General features: G+C 38.4%; 2 protein-coding genes across 3 annotated transcripts; one reads left to right on the top strand and one right to left on the bottom strand.

The window, feature by feature from the left end:
- Nucleotides 1–86: 86 nt before the first annotated feature.
- On the bottom strand, nucleotides 87–9206 carry sugp1 (SURP and G patch domain containing 1). Of its 2 annotated transcripts, none has more exons than XM_040144450.1 (14): nucleotides 9089–9206; nucleotides 8355–8523; nucleotides 8051–8157; nucleotides 7364–7612; nucleotides 7083–7206; nucleotides 6887–6987; nucleotides 5694–5817; nucleotides 5222–5550; nucleotides 4912–5018; nucleotides 4483–4660; nucleotides 4215–4321; nucleotides 2927–3072; nucleotides 1893–2022; nucleotides 87–1635 (listed from the first exon to the last, which is right to left on the bottom strand). In XM_040144450.1, exons 1-14 carry the CDS (start codon nucleotides 9105–9107, stop codon nucleotides 1609–1611), a joined length of 1917 nt encoding a protein of 638 aa, XP_040000384.1. In that variant the 5' UTR covers nucleotides 9108–9206; the 3' UTR covers nucleotides 87–1608. The 2 variants fall into 2 exon arrangements, with proteins under 2 accessions (XP_040000384.1, XP_040000385.1); XM_040144451.1 differs by having other exon boundaries at nucleotides 8051–8154.
- Nucleotides 9207–10231: 1025 nt separating this feature from the next.
- On the top strand, nucleotides 10232–16552 carry LOC120798460 (E3 ubiquitin-protein ligase RNF126-like). The gene is made up of 9 exons (XM_040142703.1): nucleotides 10232–10366; nucleotides 12301–12359; nucleotides 12462–12522; nucleotides 12616–12854; nucleotides 13330–13398; nucleotides 13515–13584; nucleotides 14058–14151; nucleotides 14723–14838; nucleotides 16061–16552. The coding sequence occupies exons 1-9, from the start codon at nucleotides 10292–10294 to the stop codon at nucleotides 16211–16213; spliced, it is 936 nt and encodes a 311-aa protein (XP_039998637.1). The 5' UTR covers nucleotides 10232–10291; the 3' UTR covers nucleotides 16214–16552.
- The last annotated feature ends 3389 nt before the right edge of the window (nucleotides 16553–19941 follow it).

Raw genomic sequence — 19941 nt, 5'->3', positions numbered from 1 at the left:
CCACGCACCGTGAAGGAACGACAAAAATGTCAACCAGCACCAGAAAATAATTACTTTTTAGTTTTTACTTGTTCAGTCATTTCAGTTTAATTCAGCAATCTGATACAATTGGTAACTCTCATTTACAATTGGATGGATTCCCAGGAGTAGACACACCAGTTCTTCCAGGAGATGTTTAATTAAAAAAAAGTGTATATACTGTTCATAATCATCAAAACAGAGAGAAAATATATTTATTTTAGCTGGTCACATACTTTCATTTCCTTTATGACTCCCCCTCAACTTTCATCTGCACCCAACTGGGGCTGAAACAATTAATCATTTAGTCGATTTACAAAAAAATAAAAGGCAACTATTTTCAAAAGCAATTAATCATTATTTTTCAAACAAAAATGGTAAGTATTCCCTTGTTCTTACTTGTCAATATGAGGATTTTATGTTTTTCTTTCTTATTAGATGGTTTATTAATTCTTTTTATATTTTGATTATATTTTGACACAAGCCACGGTGTCACTTTCGGCTCTAGGAACTTGCAACGTTTTTCACAAGCTACTGACATTTTATTGACCAAACAATTAACACAAAAATAATAATTAGCTGCACAACTACATCCAACGAAAAACTTAATCATGTCACTAACCAACCAACCCATTGGTTTACCTTGTAATGTGGCTTAAGTTGCCTCGGACTGATGCTGTGGCCAATACCACAGTGGCTCTTGCTTAGCTGGGATTTCTGAGTTATATTTATCCCATGTAAACCACCCTGGGGAATGGCAAACCGAAGGTCCGATTTCACTGATCTGTCAACTTCCTAACTGCTGGCTGCTTGAGTCTGGTAAGCTCTACTCAATAACTCACTGCCATCCACATCCATACAGGAATGAATACTGATGGCAGTTATTAACATGATTGGATGAATACCTGCACTTAGCACACAAGTGTACCATAAACTGAAAGAGAGTTTATCTCAGCTCATACTTATTTCCTAATAAACAGATAAGTACAGTTGTTACAGTTTGCCACATCTGTTAAAACATATCTATGACTATGACACATATAAAACAGATATGTGGTAAGTGGCCATTTTTTAATTGTAACACCAATCGTAGGAAGCAGAAATTAAGTTATAGCACAGTAAAGAAAATTACTCAATGCAATTATACAGAAGTTCATGTGCTAATACAGAACTGTGTTATTTAGTTGGAACACAAAGTCAAGTCAAGGTTTGAAAGGGAACAAAAGGGTTACACAACAGAATGATATTATCATGGAAACTCAGGTGATGTAATTCTTTACATATTTAAAGTTGTTACAGTATTAGAGTGAAATGTGACAAAGCAGGCGATCAAATATTACAGAAAACTGTTTTGATTTTTTTTAACCAAATTAAACCTCAAATGTAATTGATTTACCAATGTTTCTACTATTCTCAAACTTCATTACCCTCCTTCACACACACACTTCAAATTTCAAAATTTCTACTGTGCAACGGTGTCCATTTCACAACTTAGCAGAGCTGTGGCAACTGGAGAAACCAGCCTTTAAATCATGATAAACAAGGCCAAGTATATATATATAAAAAAAAAACAAAAAACAGTCCTCTACATCAGTAATATGGTCTCCGTGGATTATTCTGCGGAAAGAAAAAAGAAACTAGATTAAATTCAGATATTATACACATGACCATGGAGCACAGTACATGGAAAAAACTAATAAGCGTCAAATTTCTATAGCTCTTGCCAACTATACTATTAAATGACGACTATGGATTTCTGCATACTATTATACATTAGCTAACATAATCTTTAATGTTACAATAAATTGATGTAAATCCACAGCATTTTTTTTTTTTTTTTTTTCAACAACAAACAGAAAACAATATGATGTTACCAGTGGGTTTGGCCTGAAGCGGTAAGCAAGCATCATCCTCTTTCTAAAAGCATCGTATTCGTCGTCACTTTTTGTGAGCTCAGCTGGACGGTCGATTCCTAACCCTGCTCCGTTCATGGCTGTTGTTCCCCTAGAGTGGGAGAGACACCCAAAATTAGAGACACCCGAAATTAGAGACACCCGAAATTAGAGACACCCGAAATTAGTTTCTACTTTAATGTCTGTCTGGTAATTTGAGTGCTATCAAAGTATAGGCTATTTTTACAGAAGACATTTTGACATGTTACAGTAAGAAAAGCACAGGTGTTAATAATAAAATGAGTGATGGCTGAATTCCATTTAGCTGCTTCAGGTTTCAGGGTCCTGGTATTGTTCATGATGGCTCACTGTCACACTGTGTTGGTTTACTGGGACACATGAATAGAACAGAACCATCATTAATGTTACTAGTGACACATATGATAATCCGTCTATGACAAGTCTGATGTGAAAAAGACCTATTCAGGGGTAAAGATGCACAATGGCAGTGATCTTGTTGCACAGCTTGACTTGTGAAATTGTCAGGAATGTATTGTTCCCTTTGCGCAGTACACAAAATAAAACTGTTAGTCGAAATAAACGCTTATGCCTTTTGTGAGTTTCTTGTTGCCTTAAATTGATGTATTTTCCGTTTTAATGCATTTCTTGTTCAAAGAGGATGTTGGGTTGAAAAATAACATCAGGAGTGGTATCTCTCTTCAAGTGTAAATCAATGAGATATAACTTATGGACAGGAAGAAAGTTACATTTAATGGGAGGGGGAGACAGGATAGTTGTACAAAAATTAATAATGGTTTTAATGGCTGGGATTTTTGTTCTGTGAGATAACCTCTAAGATAAAGTAAACTGATCTAATATATTATTACACTTTTATACATCTGTTGTAGAACTGGCGTATATATGGACATTGCAAACAATCCAACACAGTGAAAGTCATGTTACTGCTACAGTGATTTCAATAATGGTAAACCTAATGAGGATGGATGGCTGCTCACTTGTTTACGGGAGCCTTGATTCCCTGTCCTTCACTGCCGAGGCCTTCACCTTCCTTCCATCCCATCTTCATGAGCATTCGGAAACCAAGATTCTCCACCGTCAACTTAAACTCTTTGTATTCTGAGTAGTCTGGGTCCCGGCCCTCCTGCAAGTCAAGAAGACTAAAGTTGCATTCATGCCATACACACTGAGGAGTTGCACCATTTCACTCAAAAAAGTAATTTAGTCATTATGTGATTTGGCACAGGTGAGACAAGATTTTCCTATATTATTCAGTTGATTTAACAGGGAAAGCATAAATCTGCCTTTCATCTGAGTCTGTTTATTAAAGCAGGGATGATCTGTCTCCACATTATTCCACATTGCTTGTCTCCACTAAATACAACCTCCAGAAACTTGAGTAGTGCTACAGTAACCTAAGAAATTTTATTTCTCCCAGAAAGGCATTTCTCTTTGTTTTTATTTACTTAAACTCAATGTTTATCACTTAGATCCCGGGTCTTATGTGATTGCTGACTTTCCAATAACATCCCATGACTCTTGCACTGAACTCACATACAAAAACATTCTCTGTTTACATACTGTGCTGTTCTTCAACTTTGAAACTTTTAAAAAAGACATTAAAAAAAATGTGGTTTCTACGACACTGCCAAATCCAGTTAAGCACAGTTTCAATAAACAACTGGTAATTATAGTGTCCTCCTGAGGACCCATGAGGAGGAGTTAGATTTATTAGCTGGGAAAAGGGACAACAGGGTTTCTCTGCTGGCTGTTGCCACAGTGCCCCTGAACTGGATAAGCAGCTTGAAAATAGAGGCATGGATGGATGAATACAGTCCTGTTTACAAACATTTCAAACTGACCACAGTCCTACTAAATTCTGCAAGGCTAATACTTAATGGCTAACTGCCAGCATAAATTACACTAAAAATGTATGAAGGTTTTACAGTATTTTGTGATTCCTGTGAAGAAATTCTAGCATTAAATAGTCTCCCATTCCATACCTGTAGAGACTCGGTGAAACCGCCTAAAACCCCTGTACAAAACAAACCTCTCAAAATAATAATAAAAAAAGTAATTTAAAATCATGTTAAAAATTCATGACCTTTGCGATGCCTGAGTTTAGTGCTTCCTCCCTTAATTTAAAAGCTGTTTAAAAGCTTTGCTTCATTCATCTTTACCCCAATATTAAGATGAATAATGGACAGAGGCAATCTTAGTAGTTGAAAAACAGTAAAATTCTTCCTTATTAGGCTGGAAAACAAGTGAATTCGCAGAAAAACTGACCTTGAGTGCCTTGAAAGTCTCCATGAACTTCTCCAGCTCCTCAGGAGGCAGGAAGTCCCCAATAAAGTGTTTCCCTTTACCCATTTCTGTCAGCGATTCTGCCCACTCTGGAAAAGTATGGATAATAAATGGTTTTCTTTTTTCTTTTCTTCTTTTTTTACAGCAAAGATCTAGCTAATCACCTTGATAAACACTGGTTATCAGGCACCAACTACTGCTAGTATAACAGTTAATATGAATAATTCTCTATGCTGAAGGTCAGCCTTACCACGCGTCTTCTCCATTTCCATCTTTCGGAGACGATGCTCCCAGGTGCCCGCCTGCATGTCCACTTCTTCATCACTGTCGTATTCATGTTGGTGGTCCCTCATGGCTTTCTCCCACATCACCTGCATCTCTGCCATTGCACGCTTGTGCTTCATGATCATGTCATACATCTCTTGCATCTACAGTGTGTGAGAGAACATCACGCACGCACAGTGAGCAACACGTATACCAATAATAGATTACAGGGACTAATAATTCTGACTTTAACGTGTGATTGAACAGAGTAATGAAAGTACTTTTTGACTGTTCTAGAGGACAGTTTAAATTGAAAACAGACAAAGAAAGAAAAGGTGGGTGGAGTTTAGGTATAGTTAAAATTGCAGCATTGTAATTTTCACTTAATAAATACATTCAGTTGGCATTTTCCTACCTCCTGTTGCTCTTTGAGTTGTCTCTTCTGGTCTTCAGATAGTTCTGTCACTCCAACCAGACCAAGAGGCTTTCCCTTCTTATAACCAAGACCTCTCAGCTCCTGGGCTGAAACACCAAGAAATGTATTTAAAAAAAAAAAAAAAAAAAGTACTTGGTGCCAGTTATATATCTATCTATCTATATCATATCTATCTATATATCTATCTATCTATATATATCTATATATCTATTTATATTTATATTTATATTAAATGTTAATTAATAAATAACACACATATGTACAATGTGTACAGCACAAGTTCATGTACCAGAGAGAGAGGGTGTGTTAGGGTCTGCAACATTAATCTCCTGAGGAACAACAATGGGAGGATTGGGCAACTCGACTTTGTCATCTTCAGACCCCCATCTACTCTTCCTCTTCCTTTTGACAGGTGGGGTGTCTGACTCCTGAATATGGGGTAGAGATGCTAGGTTCAGCGGCGGGGGGATTCCTGGTAATGGTGGAGCAGCTGGTCGCTGAATGTCTGTCCTTGACTCTGCTGCAGGAGTTGAAGAGCTCTGAATGGTTGCAGCACGGTACTCCTTTACTTTCTCTTTGTAGAAGCGGTAGGCTGGACTTTGGTGATCATATAAAAAACTGTAGGAAGGACAGTAGATATTTTGTTTGAGGTGAAAAACTAAGAAAGTACAACCAGGTTTAATTAAAAAAAAAAAGAAAAAAAAAAAAGAATAAAACAAAAGGCATGATTAGGTAACACAGTCACATATACAGTGACTGACCTGAAGGCAGGGTTATCTCGGTTGCGCTCAGCAGCGATGGCTTCCACCTCGGGGCCACCCTCCGCCACAAACCTGGCCAGCTTCTCAGCCACCTGCTGGGTTTCCGCGTCCACTGGGGGGGAGACTTTAAGCAGCCTATCAGTACTGGGACTCAATTCACACTCTACTACTGTACCGTACTCAACTGGCCCTCACACACCACCAGTCTAGAGCCAATAGGGGATAAGAAGAGGAAGGAGGAGCAAGGGGGACAGGGGTGGTGAATGGGGAACTGTATGGATGTGAGGCTTTTACTGTAGCAAATGATGAACAGATAAAGCCAAGAAAGGCTCCACCACATACGGGTTTTACTGCCACATATGGCTTCACACTTGTATCTACATGTATAATGTTGTGCACAATTAAAGACCAGAATTATTACTCCATCTTTAAAATCTGATCCAACTGGGACAACTTAGGGGTGAGCGATATGGACAAAAGAGCGTATCTCAGAATTTACTTGCTAAAGGGTAGGACTGTTTGCAGTGTTGAAAATTCAAACCAAAAACAAATGGTTTATTCAAAAATACGAGAATAAAGGGCAAACTATGAGGCCATGACCTCTAGAAGCACAGCCTAACATAAAAAGCAGTTTGATGATGAACCAGAACCAGATTAGTACCTTGATTAGAAATTATTTCTGTATGATGGTGTGGTCTTGAAAGCCAGTATGCAGATGTTTTTTCTTCCCTTTTTAAAATTCAACTGAATACTTTTACGAATAACACAGTTTCACTCAGAGACCTCAAAGAAGAATCGCATGGGTATGTTATTACATTTTTATATATATACTGTATATACATATACTTTGCTATTGCAGAACTGAGAAATGTCAGGTTGGTCCTGTCCAGGTCACCTTAACCCGACAGTCAAGAATTTTGTAATGTATCTGTGAGGGAAAGGTTTGCAGTAAAGTACACTAACTTGAATATAAATGCATACACATGAATAAAAGGTTATAAGAATCATCATTAGAATAATAATCATCATGATGTCTGTGGATGTCCCTGTGAGGTCATATTGTGATAACTGTAAACTAAACTGACAATATGCTGTCCACCCCTAATGCAATTACATTTCTGTAATGCTGAGAGGAAAGGTGTGGGTGAGAAAATAAAAGACAAGAGACAGAGAGTGAGAAGACATAATCTTACCATTATCTGATGTATTCTCAGGTCTTAGCAAATCCTTTCTCAATTCTGCGACTCTTTTTTTGTAGTAGAGATACTCCATACTGCTCTTATCATATAAAAATCTGAAAGGCAAGGATAACAGTTGAAAACGGATAAGTTTGAAAATACTGCAGGAGTAAAATAAATCTAGATAAGCTAAAATGTCCTTCAGACTTACGAGAAAACAGGATTGTCCTTGTAGTCCTCCTTGGCCTTTCTCTCCAGTTCAGGTCCCCCCTCTGCCACAAAAGAGGCCATCTTGTCGATAATGAGTCTGGTGTCTGAATCCTCTGGGGGAGAGACTTTAAGCAGGCTATGAGTACATTTACTGTAAGGGCACCTACGACAAAATGCCAGTCACAAGGCAACTGTACCACTGGAGTACCCAGAAGATGCACTGAAATGTCCAAGCCATGGAGTTGTCCAGAGAAACACTGAAAAACACAGGCCTTGAATTACCTTTAATCTCTAAGAATCTTGAGTAATCAGCATCTTCTTCCTCATCTTCACCATCTGGAGAACAAAACACACTCGGCCTCTGGCTGAGAACAGAATTCTTCTTGGATTGTGAGTAGCTCTTGAACTGACTAAGCATGCTACTGACTCCAAGGCCAGGCCGCTTGCCAACAAGAATGCTCTTTTTGAGAAGTGTATTTCCTCCTGACAACGAGGTTGAGGGTGAAGGACCTTGGGTATCACTTGTGGAACCTAGAAAGATTAAATGGGACACATTTAAAAAAAATCTAGCACTAGCCTTAGCCTACTAGCTATATGCTATTATTATTTATGCTACAGTTGCTAAGAGCTCTTCTTCAACCAGAACATTTGTCAGGTAATCAAGACAAGTAAGGTAAGCTAATGTTCATGGTCCTGTCATGGTATTTTAACCCAGTTCCCTTGGGTGAGGTTGACCTCTTAGAGAGCCTCTACCTCCCACACATTGTATAGCTGTGAAGGACCTCTTTATCTGTCCTTTACACAAACCAAAACTACGGGGTCAAGGCTATTATTCTATGTTCCAGTGTCCCTGTGCTGTAGTAAATTTCACTATATGGCATCACATTAATATATATTACTTGTGATAGTGATATGTCAAAAACATGAGTGCAATCTTATAGTCAAAATTGTGCAGATGAAGGTACTTACCTGGCACATTGTTGGATTTCTCCTTCTGCATCTTCATGAATTGTTGTAAGAAACTTCCATCATTTGCAAACTTGTTTGAGGAAGCTCCTTGAAGGCTGGGAGAACTACTGGGATCAGAATGAAATAAATACATTGAAACTTCACTTTGTTACATGTTTTAGTCCATGTTAGTGTAAAGCAATGAAATTGCATTACAACACTGACTGTCAGTAACTGATATGCTGTGAATGAAAAAAAGTAAATCCCATTTATTCAATGTTTATATGTCTGTGACGTATTCATGGGCTAATGAGTGCATGCTTACCTTGGAGGCAGGGGCTTGCTAGTGGTTTGCACATTCATTTTAGCTTGCTCTGCCATTCTGGCCTCAATCTCCTTCTTCTTCTGGGCTATAAGCTTCTCTTGACGGAGAATATTCATGTTCATCTTGTTTTTCTGTGGCTGGACAGGCTTGGACTTCCATCCCCCTCGCCCTGAACAAAGACAGAAAGGGGAAATGCAATAACATGACAAAAATAAGCATGTTATACAGCTGTGGATCCTGCAGTTAAGATATTTTCTGATTTAAAATATTGCTATGAAATTTGGATCATATTACTTGATATTTATAGGTCATAAATACGTAAAGGCAGATCACTGTACCACTATATGTAATATAATAACTTTGCTATGTAGTAAGCCATTACAGCTGGTGAACAGGAAAGCTTCTCTAAATCAAACAACAAAAGAAACAACTTTAAACAGATGTTAAAAAGAGAGTTATGTAATTACATGTGAATATTACATGTTGCAGATCTTGGGAAAGACATGTATTTGTTGATCTATTTAAATATAACACAAATTGTGTTATTTGATAACTATTTATTTTAGCTAAGCCGACAGCTAACGCTAGCTAACGCCGTTCACTGGTTACGCGAACAAGCGGCTACATAAGCTAGTTAACATTCACGGCAGACCTGGCTAACGTACGTGTTCACTAAGGACAGCTGCTTTGTATTTAGCGTTAGCATCACACTCAGGTTTTCTGTAAAGATTTACCTGCATCGCTAGACTCCATGGCCGTTGCAGGAGTAAGAATTTATTTCGAAAATAACGCTCACAGACTACAAAAACCCTCTCGCTGCTACCGAGTAGCCGTTTTAGAATCTGACTCCGCTAGCAGAAGCAAAAACAAGACTTCCGGTCGTAGTTTGTCCAGAATAAAAGCATTGACTCTGGCCATACGCTGTATGATCTCTACCGGTCTACAAGACCCCAGAAAATGGCTAAAACGATACTTTTTTTGCACAGAAGTAAAAAATAATAATAATAATAATAATCGGCATGTACGAGGTCTTAAAAATTCTGGTAAAAATATATAATGTGACCCACTCAAATTCACACTGTAAATTCTCAGAGTCCATGAAATCCCTTCCCAAGACTTTGACATCATATCATCACCACACCACAGTATTTTCTATTAGAATGGCTCTATATGAACATTTTGAGATAACATGTATACTGTACAGTTTTCCCCTCAACGCAGCCCCACCAACTATACTGGGTTAGGTACACTTGTGCAATGTAATGCAATCCAGATTAGGCACACAGCAACCCTGCAATAAACCTTTTCCTTGTGAGCTTATGGTAGTCAGTCTATGTTGAAACCATTAGTTTAGTGATGTTGTATTGAATCATATTATATGGAGAGACGTTTCTAATATTCTGTCCTATTAGGGCTAGACAAACATACCCAGAATGACACCTCTCTGACACTCCTCCAACAAAACACTGTATACTCTACTATGTGCATTGCTTTCTCCAAATCCTAGCATGAATGTCTTGTGGTTGAAATTGTGGTTGCACTGACATCCTATGAAAGAACAATGACAGGAAGCCTGTACAGTGCCCAATTTATATTCTATTATATATTACTTCTGTGATGTATATTATGTGAAACCTCTACGATTTAAAATGGCAAAAAGAATCATAATAAAACAAAATAATGTAAATCATTCATTTTAGAGGTTCCATAATGGTTGTTTGTTGAATATTCTTTTAATTGGATACTTTCGTGCTTTTACTTTGAAGTAAATGTTCAACCGGAACTCCTCTTCTTAGTAATTTTGTGTAGCTGCCATGGCGATGTTACGTATGTGCTCGTACGTTTCCGATTCCACCGCGTATTTCCCGTAGCAAAAGTCAGATCTTGTCCCTTGTTGCTACCCGTCCGTACCGTACGAACTAGTCTTCTGTTCAGAAATGGCTGAAGCTTCCCCACGGCCCTGCCGGTTTTTTTGTCACCGGTGTTCAGCAGAGATCAGTCCGCGTTTACCGGTAAGCACCCAAGAGACATAGTTGCCGACTTGAAGAACGAGAAATCATATTTGTTCTTGTTATGGTTTTATGTGTGTGTGTGTGTGTGTGTTGGTGGCGCATAGCGAGTCTCATCGACTGACTGCTGCTGTTCAGCTGCGCTAGTTAGCACCAACGGTTGAGAGTGACAGTCAAGTGGTAGTAATTAAGTTGGCGGGGACGCACTCATTATGATCTTGAGATTTAAAATGTATAATTTCAGACATATCGCAGTATACTGAATAGCAGCCTGGTAGTGCTCATCCTAATGGCTTGACAGGTCTCATATTGGTGGCGTTTAACGTCAGCGAGCTAGCTAACAGAAGGAAGCGTAGGTTCTCTGTTAAGTCAGATTTCGATTCTGTGAGGATTCAGTTAACAGGTTTTGGTTTTAATTCAATCATTTTCAGTCAGCTGATATCAAAACTCTATACGGAGATTTCTTTCCCAGAAGGACTGCTTGTTAGCCACAAGGACTGCTTGTTAGCTTACTGCGGTTATATCGCAAATAGAAGTCAAACTATCTATCTAGGTATCACTTCAACCTAAAGTCAGTCTCAGTTGAATATCCTAGTGTTGTGACAACAGCCTGCCCGCCTGCCACCGCAGTCTGTTGTCAAACTATTTATGGGAAGCTTCCTGAATGTTACAGTAACAGTTACTTTATAGACAGACAGTCAGCCAGCTGCTTACCTGTGTGACAGGGTAGTCTCAGGAGATTATATTTACTAACTGGAAGTAGTTACAATGTGTTATTCACAGTATTTGACATTGGTTAAATCGCAAGCTGGATTCATCTACTGGAAAAAAGACATCTGGATGTTACTGATTAGACTTGTGCTCTACACCAACACTAGCATACTCTTAGTATTTTCCATTATTAGACATCATATACCCAGTTGCCAGTTTATTAGGTACACGTTCACCTAACCAACACTATTGTATTTTGGTACAACAGATCCTACTTGTATGAAAGTAGCATTTTAAGGCTGTAGTTTGCAGTGCTGTTATTGAATTGCGTTACACTGAGAGATGCTTGTACTAATTTGATCACCCCGTTTATGTTAGTCAGGGTAGATTAAATATTAGGAACACTTCTCAGGATTACACTGTATAATTCAACACCAGCACTCAGCCTTTAACGCCTGTTTAACACTCTAGATAAACTTTATAACCCTCATAAGGGTAGGATTTTATGCAGGGCTGTTGAATTAGAGTACATCATTGTTATCTACAGTTAGGTCCATAAGTATCTGAACAGTGACACAGGTTTCATAATTTTGCCTCTGTGCACCAGCACAATGGATTTGAAACGAAGCCATCAAGTTGTGATTGAAGTGTAGACTTTCAGCTTTAATTCAAGGGGTTTACCAAAACTATCACATTAACCGTGTAGATATTACAGCCATTTTTATACATAGTCCCTCATTTTCAGAGGCTCAAAAGTAATTGGACACAACCACCATAATTATAAATATAAGGATTATTTTCAATGCTTGGATGAAGCTCCTTTACAGTTAATGGCTGCCTGAAGTCTGGAACCCATGGACATCACCAAATGCTGAGTTTCCTCTGTTGAGATGGTTTGCCAGGACTTTACTGCAGCCGCCTTGAGTTGCTGCTTGTTTGTGGGTCTTTCTGTGCTCAGTTTTGTCTTTAGGAAGTGGGTTGAGGTCAGGTGACTGACTTGGCTATTGAAGAATATTCCATTTCTTTGCCTTGAGAAGCTCTTGGGTTGCTTTCACAGTATGTGTTGTGTCCATTGTTGTGGTGTACCGAGGAAAAATTATGAAAATTGTGTCACTTTCCAAATACTTGTGTACCTAACTGTAGGTTTACCTAATTGAGGGTCAACTGTATATATGTTAGTCATGGTGAATACATACTAGATATTGATATTTATATTTTTACTGTAGGACTACACCTGTCCACGCTGTGAATCTGGCTTCATTGAGGAGTTGCCTGAGGAAAGAAGGTATGTAGGATTATTGGGTGTTTCATTAATTTTATTAAATTGATATTTAAGTAGATTTCTGAGTCTTAGCTTATCCTTCGATTCACCACTGTTTTCTTGCAGTACTGAAAATGGGTCGGCATCCACATCCTCCATAAATGATCAGAACCGCTCAGCCTTTGAGGTCTGTGGGACTCACAAAATCAGCTCATCTAGGAGAACATTTTGCACATTGCACGATTGATGATTTGACATTGCCTCTTGTCTTTTCTACTAGAACATGGATCACCAGCACTTATTCACATTTCCCTCTGGGTATGGTCCCTTTGCGCTTGGGATTTTTGATGAAAACTTCGACCTTCGAACGCGGCTACCCACAGAGGACAACCGAGAGACAGAAAACAGGCGAGAACGCGAAATGGCATCACGGCAACGATACAGTGCGCGGCAACCACGGGGTCGACATGTTCCTCGAAGACAGGGTACGCGCCATGAAGGAGTGCCCACATTAGAGGGGTGAGACATTTTCAGCAGTAGAGTGTGTGTGGGAGGTTGGTGTGGGACACAAGAGAGTACAGGTGAAAAATTAGCTTCTCTTGTGTGAGTAATACATGCTTTTCATTTTATGCTTGGCAATACTTAAACAATATTATTATCTAATTCTAGAATATAGTGCCATGATGTGTTAAGAAACATCTAAAAATAATGTAGAACCTTGCTAAAGTAACAGATCAAATAAAAATACCATGAAATGATCTGTAATGCCTCTTACCAAAAAATACCTCATTCAAAAAATATAACACAGAATATCCATTATTACCATTTTCTGCATTAAGTAATATTATTTTTCTGTCACCGTAAAATTATAAATATGTACAGACATTTTGCATGTCTGCAGTATATTTGAGAAGACGAATTGAGTTTCTCAGTTTGATTCAGCAAATGCTTGTTGAAAATGTTGTTTTTTTTGTGCTGTTCTTTCCGGATACAGAATTATCCAGCAGCTAGTAAATGGAATCATAGCACCTACAGCCATGCCAAATATTGGGATGGGGCCATGGTAAGCTTAAGAAACTGTGGCGCATGTTTTGTTTTCTTGTTTCATAGCACTGAGCTGAAAAGTGTTAACTGTTTTTAACTCGTTCTTTTTTTTTCTACTACCTTCTTGTTTTGCAGGGGCATGCTACATTCAAATCCAATGGACTATGCCTGGGGCGCCAATGGACTTGATGCTATCATTACACAGGTAAAAAAAAGTGTTTTTTTTTTTGTTTTTTTTTTTAACATCACACTGGAAAAATAACTGCATATCAGTTTGGCAGCTACAGGGTCCCAAGAGTTTTTTCCAGTGGGGCCCCAGGATTTTTTCTATTTATAATATCATAATTAATCATTCATGATAATGATATTTTCCTTTTGTTTTATAGCATTATAATGATACTATGCTGTAAAGCTCTTAAAATGTTTTCTACATTTTGGAGTTTGAAGGGTCTCAGTATGCACAGAAAGTTGTCTGTTGGCACTAAACAAATAGCACTTTTTTTCATAATGTACCTCTACAGTTTGCAGATCAAACTTTGTGAAGAATTTTCTTCCTTTAAATCAGTTGAGCTACATTTTGGAAGAGAATGTCTTAAAGGTGACATTTGTAGAACAACCTTGTTCTCATATAGTCAGTCTCAGCCATTTAATGCAATTCTGCTTTTTTTTCACTTATAGTTGTTGAACCAGTTTGAAAACACAGGTCCCCCTCCTGCAGACAAAGAAAGGATAAAGAGTTTACCCACCATCTGCATCACAGAGGAGCATGTGGGTAAGTCCTCACATGTCTGTCTAGCTCTAAATTACAGTTACACACTCATAGTATCACCCATTCTGCACCGAAAGTACCTCTGCTTCCTTTTTGGGTATCTGTTAGAACAGAACTGAACTGAAAAGATTACTTTTTTTAGATTAGTGTTTTCTTTTGTACTGGCTCCATGCATGCATGTGAGTCTCTACAACCTACTCATCTAAGCACACCAAATAAAAAACAGTCTAGACCTTTAAGCCAGTACGTTAACAATATTTTTCTCAGTAGCAAGAAGAAAGCTGACAATAATCACAATCTGAAAATGTTGTCTTTTACATTTTCTTTTTAGTTTTTAGTTTTATATCATCACAGTCTAATGTGCAAAGATTCTTACATATATATGTACTTCTGTTTTAACTTTTGATCATGGTGGTGTTGGTGGTAGTGAAGTGAAGTGCTTGAATTTAACCTTACATTGCATAACACAGCCTAAACTCAAATAAACAGAATTATTGTCCATGCAGCTGACGCACGTGACTGAAGGTCTCTCACACACACACACACAGAATATTGTCGTTTTCTGTTTGTGCAGGTGCTGGGTTAGAGTGTCCTGTGTGCAAAGAAGACTACAGTGTCGAGGAGAGTGTTAGACAACTGCCATGCAATCATTTGTTTCACAATGACTGTATAGTACCATGGCTGGAACAGGTATGTATATCTAACAGTGATGTCTCAAATAGACTTGTGCGATTGGTATCAGACGTTCATCATAGTATTTGATTGGTGTCAGCTACACCAAACTGTTTAGCTATATGAAGCCAGTTTTGTTTATTGTAACCCATTACGCTTTGATAAAACATTGGACGCTGTTGCTCACACACCCCATTGCGAGCAAGTGAACTGCGAAACGACATAAACAAACAGCAGCCGGCAGTTTCAGTTAAGGGTATCGATAGGGTAGTGACGGTGGGTAATTGAGCAAAAAGAAAAAGACATTCCTCTGGTGCTCATCTTAAGTGCTGCTGTAGGTTGACAAAGTACATTTCAATTTCAGTATTATCTTCATACTGGGGATGAAGAAACGCTGTCCAAAATTGTGCCTTGTACTATAAGACTCTATAACAGCACTATAATAAGATTAGAAAACTAGTCAAGGAAAGGATGGATGCAGGCTGTTCTGTCTTTTTGCAGAGCTGTTCAGCTAAATCAATAATTAGACTGAATCCCCTTTTTTTCCCCACCTCATTCATTCAGCCACTAATTGTGTTGTGCTGTGTCCTTGTTTGGAGGGGGAATTGTTTTGTTTTTACCTTAACCAGTCAGTAGTGAGTGATGCATAAGCCCGACCTACAACATTTACAGTTGACACGTAAAACTGTTGTATTGGTTGCTAGAAGAACTGAATTTCTTTTTACATTGATCAAAGAAATAAGCCAATTCAAGTTTTATTTATCGATTTACAACTTGTATAGCTGCATCAGTCCTGAAATGGCGTCCCCATTCTCAATCCCACCTCCTAAACGCTGATCGGTCAATTGTTGCTCTAACTGTGGGAAACAGCTGCCACCAGACCTTTTATGAATTGCTGAACAAATTTTAGAAATTGGTGGCAATTCAGAGGTCTGGAACCAGACTACTGTTCAGCTGTCAATCAGAATTGGAGTGGCTTTAGTAACTGTGCACAGTGCAGTTGTATTATGTTGGAAAATAAAAATATTAGATTGGTGCTCTGTATTGGCACACACGTGGTATTGAATGATTCAAATTTGGGACAGAGAAAGAGTTGATCAGGTCATTCCTAACTTCTGTGCTACATCTTTAGCACATTTGGATACCATTGATTGACCAGAACAAAACAGTCGTCTGAATGTGTGGATGTATTGATGGTGAACAGACTAAGGACTCTTGTTCATCCTTGTTTTTCCCACAGCACGATACATGTCCTGTGTGCAGGAAGAGTCTTAGTGGACAGAACACAGCCACAGACCCACCAGGGTTATCAGGAATGAACTTCTCTCCCTCCTCCTCCTCTTCTTCCTCCCCGAGCTCACCTAGCAATGAGAATGCCGCCAGCAACTCCTAGATTTTCACCGTCACCACCACCTCACATCTGAAAAACCTCACACCCAACTGAGACCCAACAGCTCTTTTCTATGGCTGAGACCAGGACGGTTGTCTCAATACTAGGGGACGATATGAATCGAGGTGAACTCTGAATGTGTTGCAGACTATTAGTCATCATTCCTGCCCCCCGTGCTGAGCGGACGCTGGGTCCAGCTCCTGCTGCTATTGTTACCAAGTGTTTGAGGAGGTAGGACTGGGCAGTGTTGAAAGAGGATCCAGAAAGACTGAATAATAATAATAATGATAATAATGATAATAATGATAATAATGATAATAATAATAATGATAATAATGATAATAATGATAATAATAATAATGATAAAAAAAATAAAAAAATAATAACAATCATAATATTCATAACAATAATAATAATGATAATAATTAAAATTTTAAAAAGTGGGATTGTGACCAGAACTGGGACAGAATTTGAGCCAGAGTGGACTGCTTTTTGATGGAGACATGTCTTTGCCACAAGGCTGGGACACATTTTATATTTAAAAGACAAATTGTTCTTTTTTTAAAACATTGCCTGTGATGGTGCAGAGTCCATAGATGTGTAGATAGAGAATTCATTTTCAAACTGTCAGCCACTGTACAGCTAATGGATCAATTTTCCTTTGTCGAAAGGAAACTGAGTGTATGCATCTGATTTTTATTTATTTGCACCTTTTTTTTTCTTTATTTTGCACAAAATTCTGTCTGATGTTGAGAATGTGAATTTGGGTAAACTACTGAACAAACACACCCCCCTTTTTTTTTTTTGATCGAATAAGTCTTTTAGGACTTGTTTTTGTTTTTATTAGAGCTTGATCCAGTGTATTTGGTGTATCTTGACAAGGTAAAGATCCGCGCAGCTCAACAGTACACACATTTTTATTCCTCAAGTGAAAAATTTCACAAACATACTTATTTATTGAATCCTTGCCCAAAACACAAATTTAGCAATGTAAAATACAAATAAAAAAAGACATAAAAAAGGCATGGGATCATCTTACCTCTATGGAACTGGCCAAATGCGTATTACAAAACAAGTGTTTATTATTTTATTAACTGATTTTTCATACAGTCACAATAAAGTGCTAAAACACAAATCTTTCTGCTGATAATATGCAGTTTCAAAATGTTATCTTACTGGCACGGTTTAATTTTAAACACTTAATAATGTGAAAACAGTATTGATCAAACCCCTGCTGTTTTTTAATCAAGAGAGGGACCACAGTTTTACCACTTACTGGCCAAGGAGGGAGGACGGACTTTAGCACATAAAATGCCTTTTCTCTTGATCAGGATTGTCTCTTTGGAGGCTAACTTTGCTTAAATTTCAGTAGATCATTCACATGTTAACCATGTTTTGTTTTTTTTGTTTTTTGTTTTTTTTTACATATTGACCCTGTGATATTTGAAAATGTTTAATGAAACATAGACCTGTTGACTTCTTGCTTCTTCCTTTACTGATCATGTAGTAAAGTCGTTGTTAGACAACAGTCATAACCCAGCCTCTTGTTTGCAGCAGTGGCACTTCTGCTGTTTCCAGAGTGATCTAAATGAATTACGAATACAAAGTACTTTTTTGCATAAGCATTCATCCCCTTTAACAGGACACACCTAAACCATCAACGGTGCAGCCAACTGGTTTTAGAAATTGCATAGACATCACAGTTGATTGCAGTATAAATACACCAGTGCCTGCGTGGTCCAACTTAACATCTCTTGGAGTACAATACGATGACAAAAAACATGAAAACTCCCAAAAGGGGTGAATAATTTCATAGGCATAGGCCACCCACTGCAAATATAAAAAGCTGGTGGGCTGACTTACATGCCCTGGACAGAGTAGAGGCTCTGGTGAAATACCTCCTTAATTTGTTGAAAAACTGTGGGAAAGTCATGCAGATTTTATGATTCCTCTTTTCCTCACACTTGTTTTACTACTTCAGGACAATTGTGTGTCTGGTGCTCCGCACCATTAAGGTCACCACTTAATCTTCCATATGTAGGTTAACACTATTCATTTTGATTAATAGATAGGCCCTGTTAGGAGCTGGTTTCGGCTCCTGTGTAATATTGTAATGTGTTTCTGGGCCATTCCTACCACCACCACTTGCCCACTTCCCCTGAGTTTATTTAATACTTATTTTATTTTTATTACCGTCTCCGGACATCACTGTGTCTTTTTGATCTCTGTCATTTGTGGAAAACTATTTGAGCGTGTGTCACACTACAGCGTCACCCTACCAGGAAATTAAACCGAACCTTCATGCAGCTGCGTAGTCTGGACGAATGAGGGAGTATGGCAGAGAGAGGGAGACAGAAAGAAAGAAAGAAAGAAAGAAGAGGGGAGGGGAGGAGAGGAGAGAGAGATGACACTTATAACTTCACAGCACTGATGTCAAAAGGTAAGTAATTTTGCAGAGAGAAAATTCAAAACTAACCCGAAGTTGAATTTTTATTACGTTTTCCAGGAAAAGTTAGTGTATGGCAGGGATAGTATGTAAATTCTTTGATTTGTACTAGTTATATAGTAATGTTGCTATTGTTAAACAGGCCTATGTGTATATATGTAAACTACCCTTTACATATGACCAAAATTAGACTCAACCAAAAGTAGATCAACGAAAATAGGTTAGCTACTTAATCTCTTCTCCAGTGACAGAGCACTTGATTATCACGGCCCATATCTTCAGTAGTCTGTGGCTCTGTAGTTTGGCCATTGGCACAAACATGCATCCAGACTATTTTATATACTAGTGTGATTCCTTCCAACGGAGATGTCAATTGAAATGCATTTACCACTGCACTGCGCATTTGCATCCAGCAGTTTTTTTAGGCTCATATCATACAGTTTAGGCCAGAGCACCAGATACCCCATCAGCGATGCTGAACCTGCAACTCTCTGTCAGTGTTTGCAATGCATTGATACCTCTACTGTGCTTGTTGGCCCTTGTTACAAGTGGTATCTGCACAAATTATGCAGAAGTTGACTAAGCTGACTCTGCCTCTGAATGTTAAAGCATTTTGGTTTTTTATCTGTTGAAAGAGGGCGTGAATACCCAACTGATTACTCCCATGGTGCTTTTTTTCTTTTTCTTTTTTTGGATGTCTATATAGTTTTGATACTTCACTTTTAGAAAATAAGGACCAAGAAGGCACAGTACCAAAACAGTGCAGTCTGTATTTTTTGGATTTTAATTTCAATGCACAAAATCCCTGAATGTGGGTAGCCATAGTCTATATTTCTACCCTGTCACTTGCACCTCTAAACTAACAAGAATATACTTAAGAACAGAAATCAAAAGGCAGTTCTGTACAAAAATGTGCCCTGTTAGAGGTGCAAGGTACAGTCTGTTCCCTTTGGGGCTTGAACCCAGATACAAGCATGATCATGCAGATCATGTTTGAGGGCACAGGCGAGGATAAGTTCACATTCTGGTAGATAAATGGACCTAAACTGTAGACCTGTCCCTGTTTCTGGCCAAGTGCCTCTGACAAAGTTTGAAGCTTATGTTGTGTCAGACTCGAAAAAATTCTGAACGTCTTCCACCTCCTGTGCGCACCCTGCGTGACCACTAGGGCGCGCTAATTACCAACCAAGGTTGACACAAACCGGGGAACTTGTCATTGAAAACACCTTCTGAAACATATGACATCATTTGAGTTTCCATTAACACGTGGTAATTAAACTTTAGG

The sequence above is a fragment of the Xiphias gladius genome, chromosome 14, assembly GCF_016859285.1.
Source record: "Xiphias gladius isolate SHS-SW01 ecotype Sanya breed wild chromosome 14, ASM1685928v1, whole genome shotgun sequence".
Lineage (NCBI taxonomy): Eukaryota > Metazoa > Chordata > Actinopteri > Istiophoriformes > Xiphiidae > Xiphias > Xiphias gladius.
The sequence above is the reverse complement of the archived record's forward strand: the minus strand, read 5'-3'. Positions and strand labels throughout refer to the sequence as shown.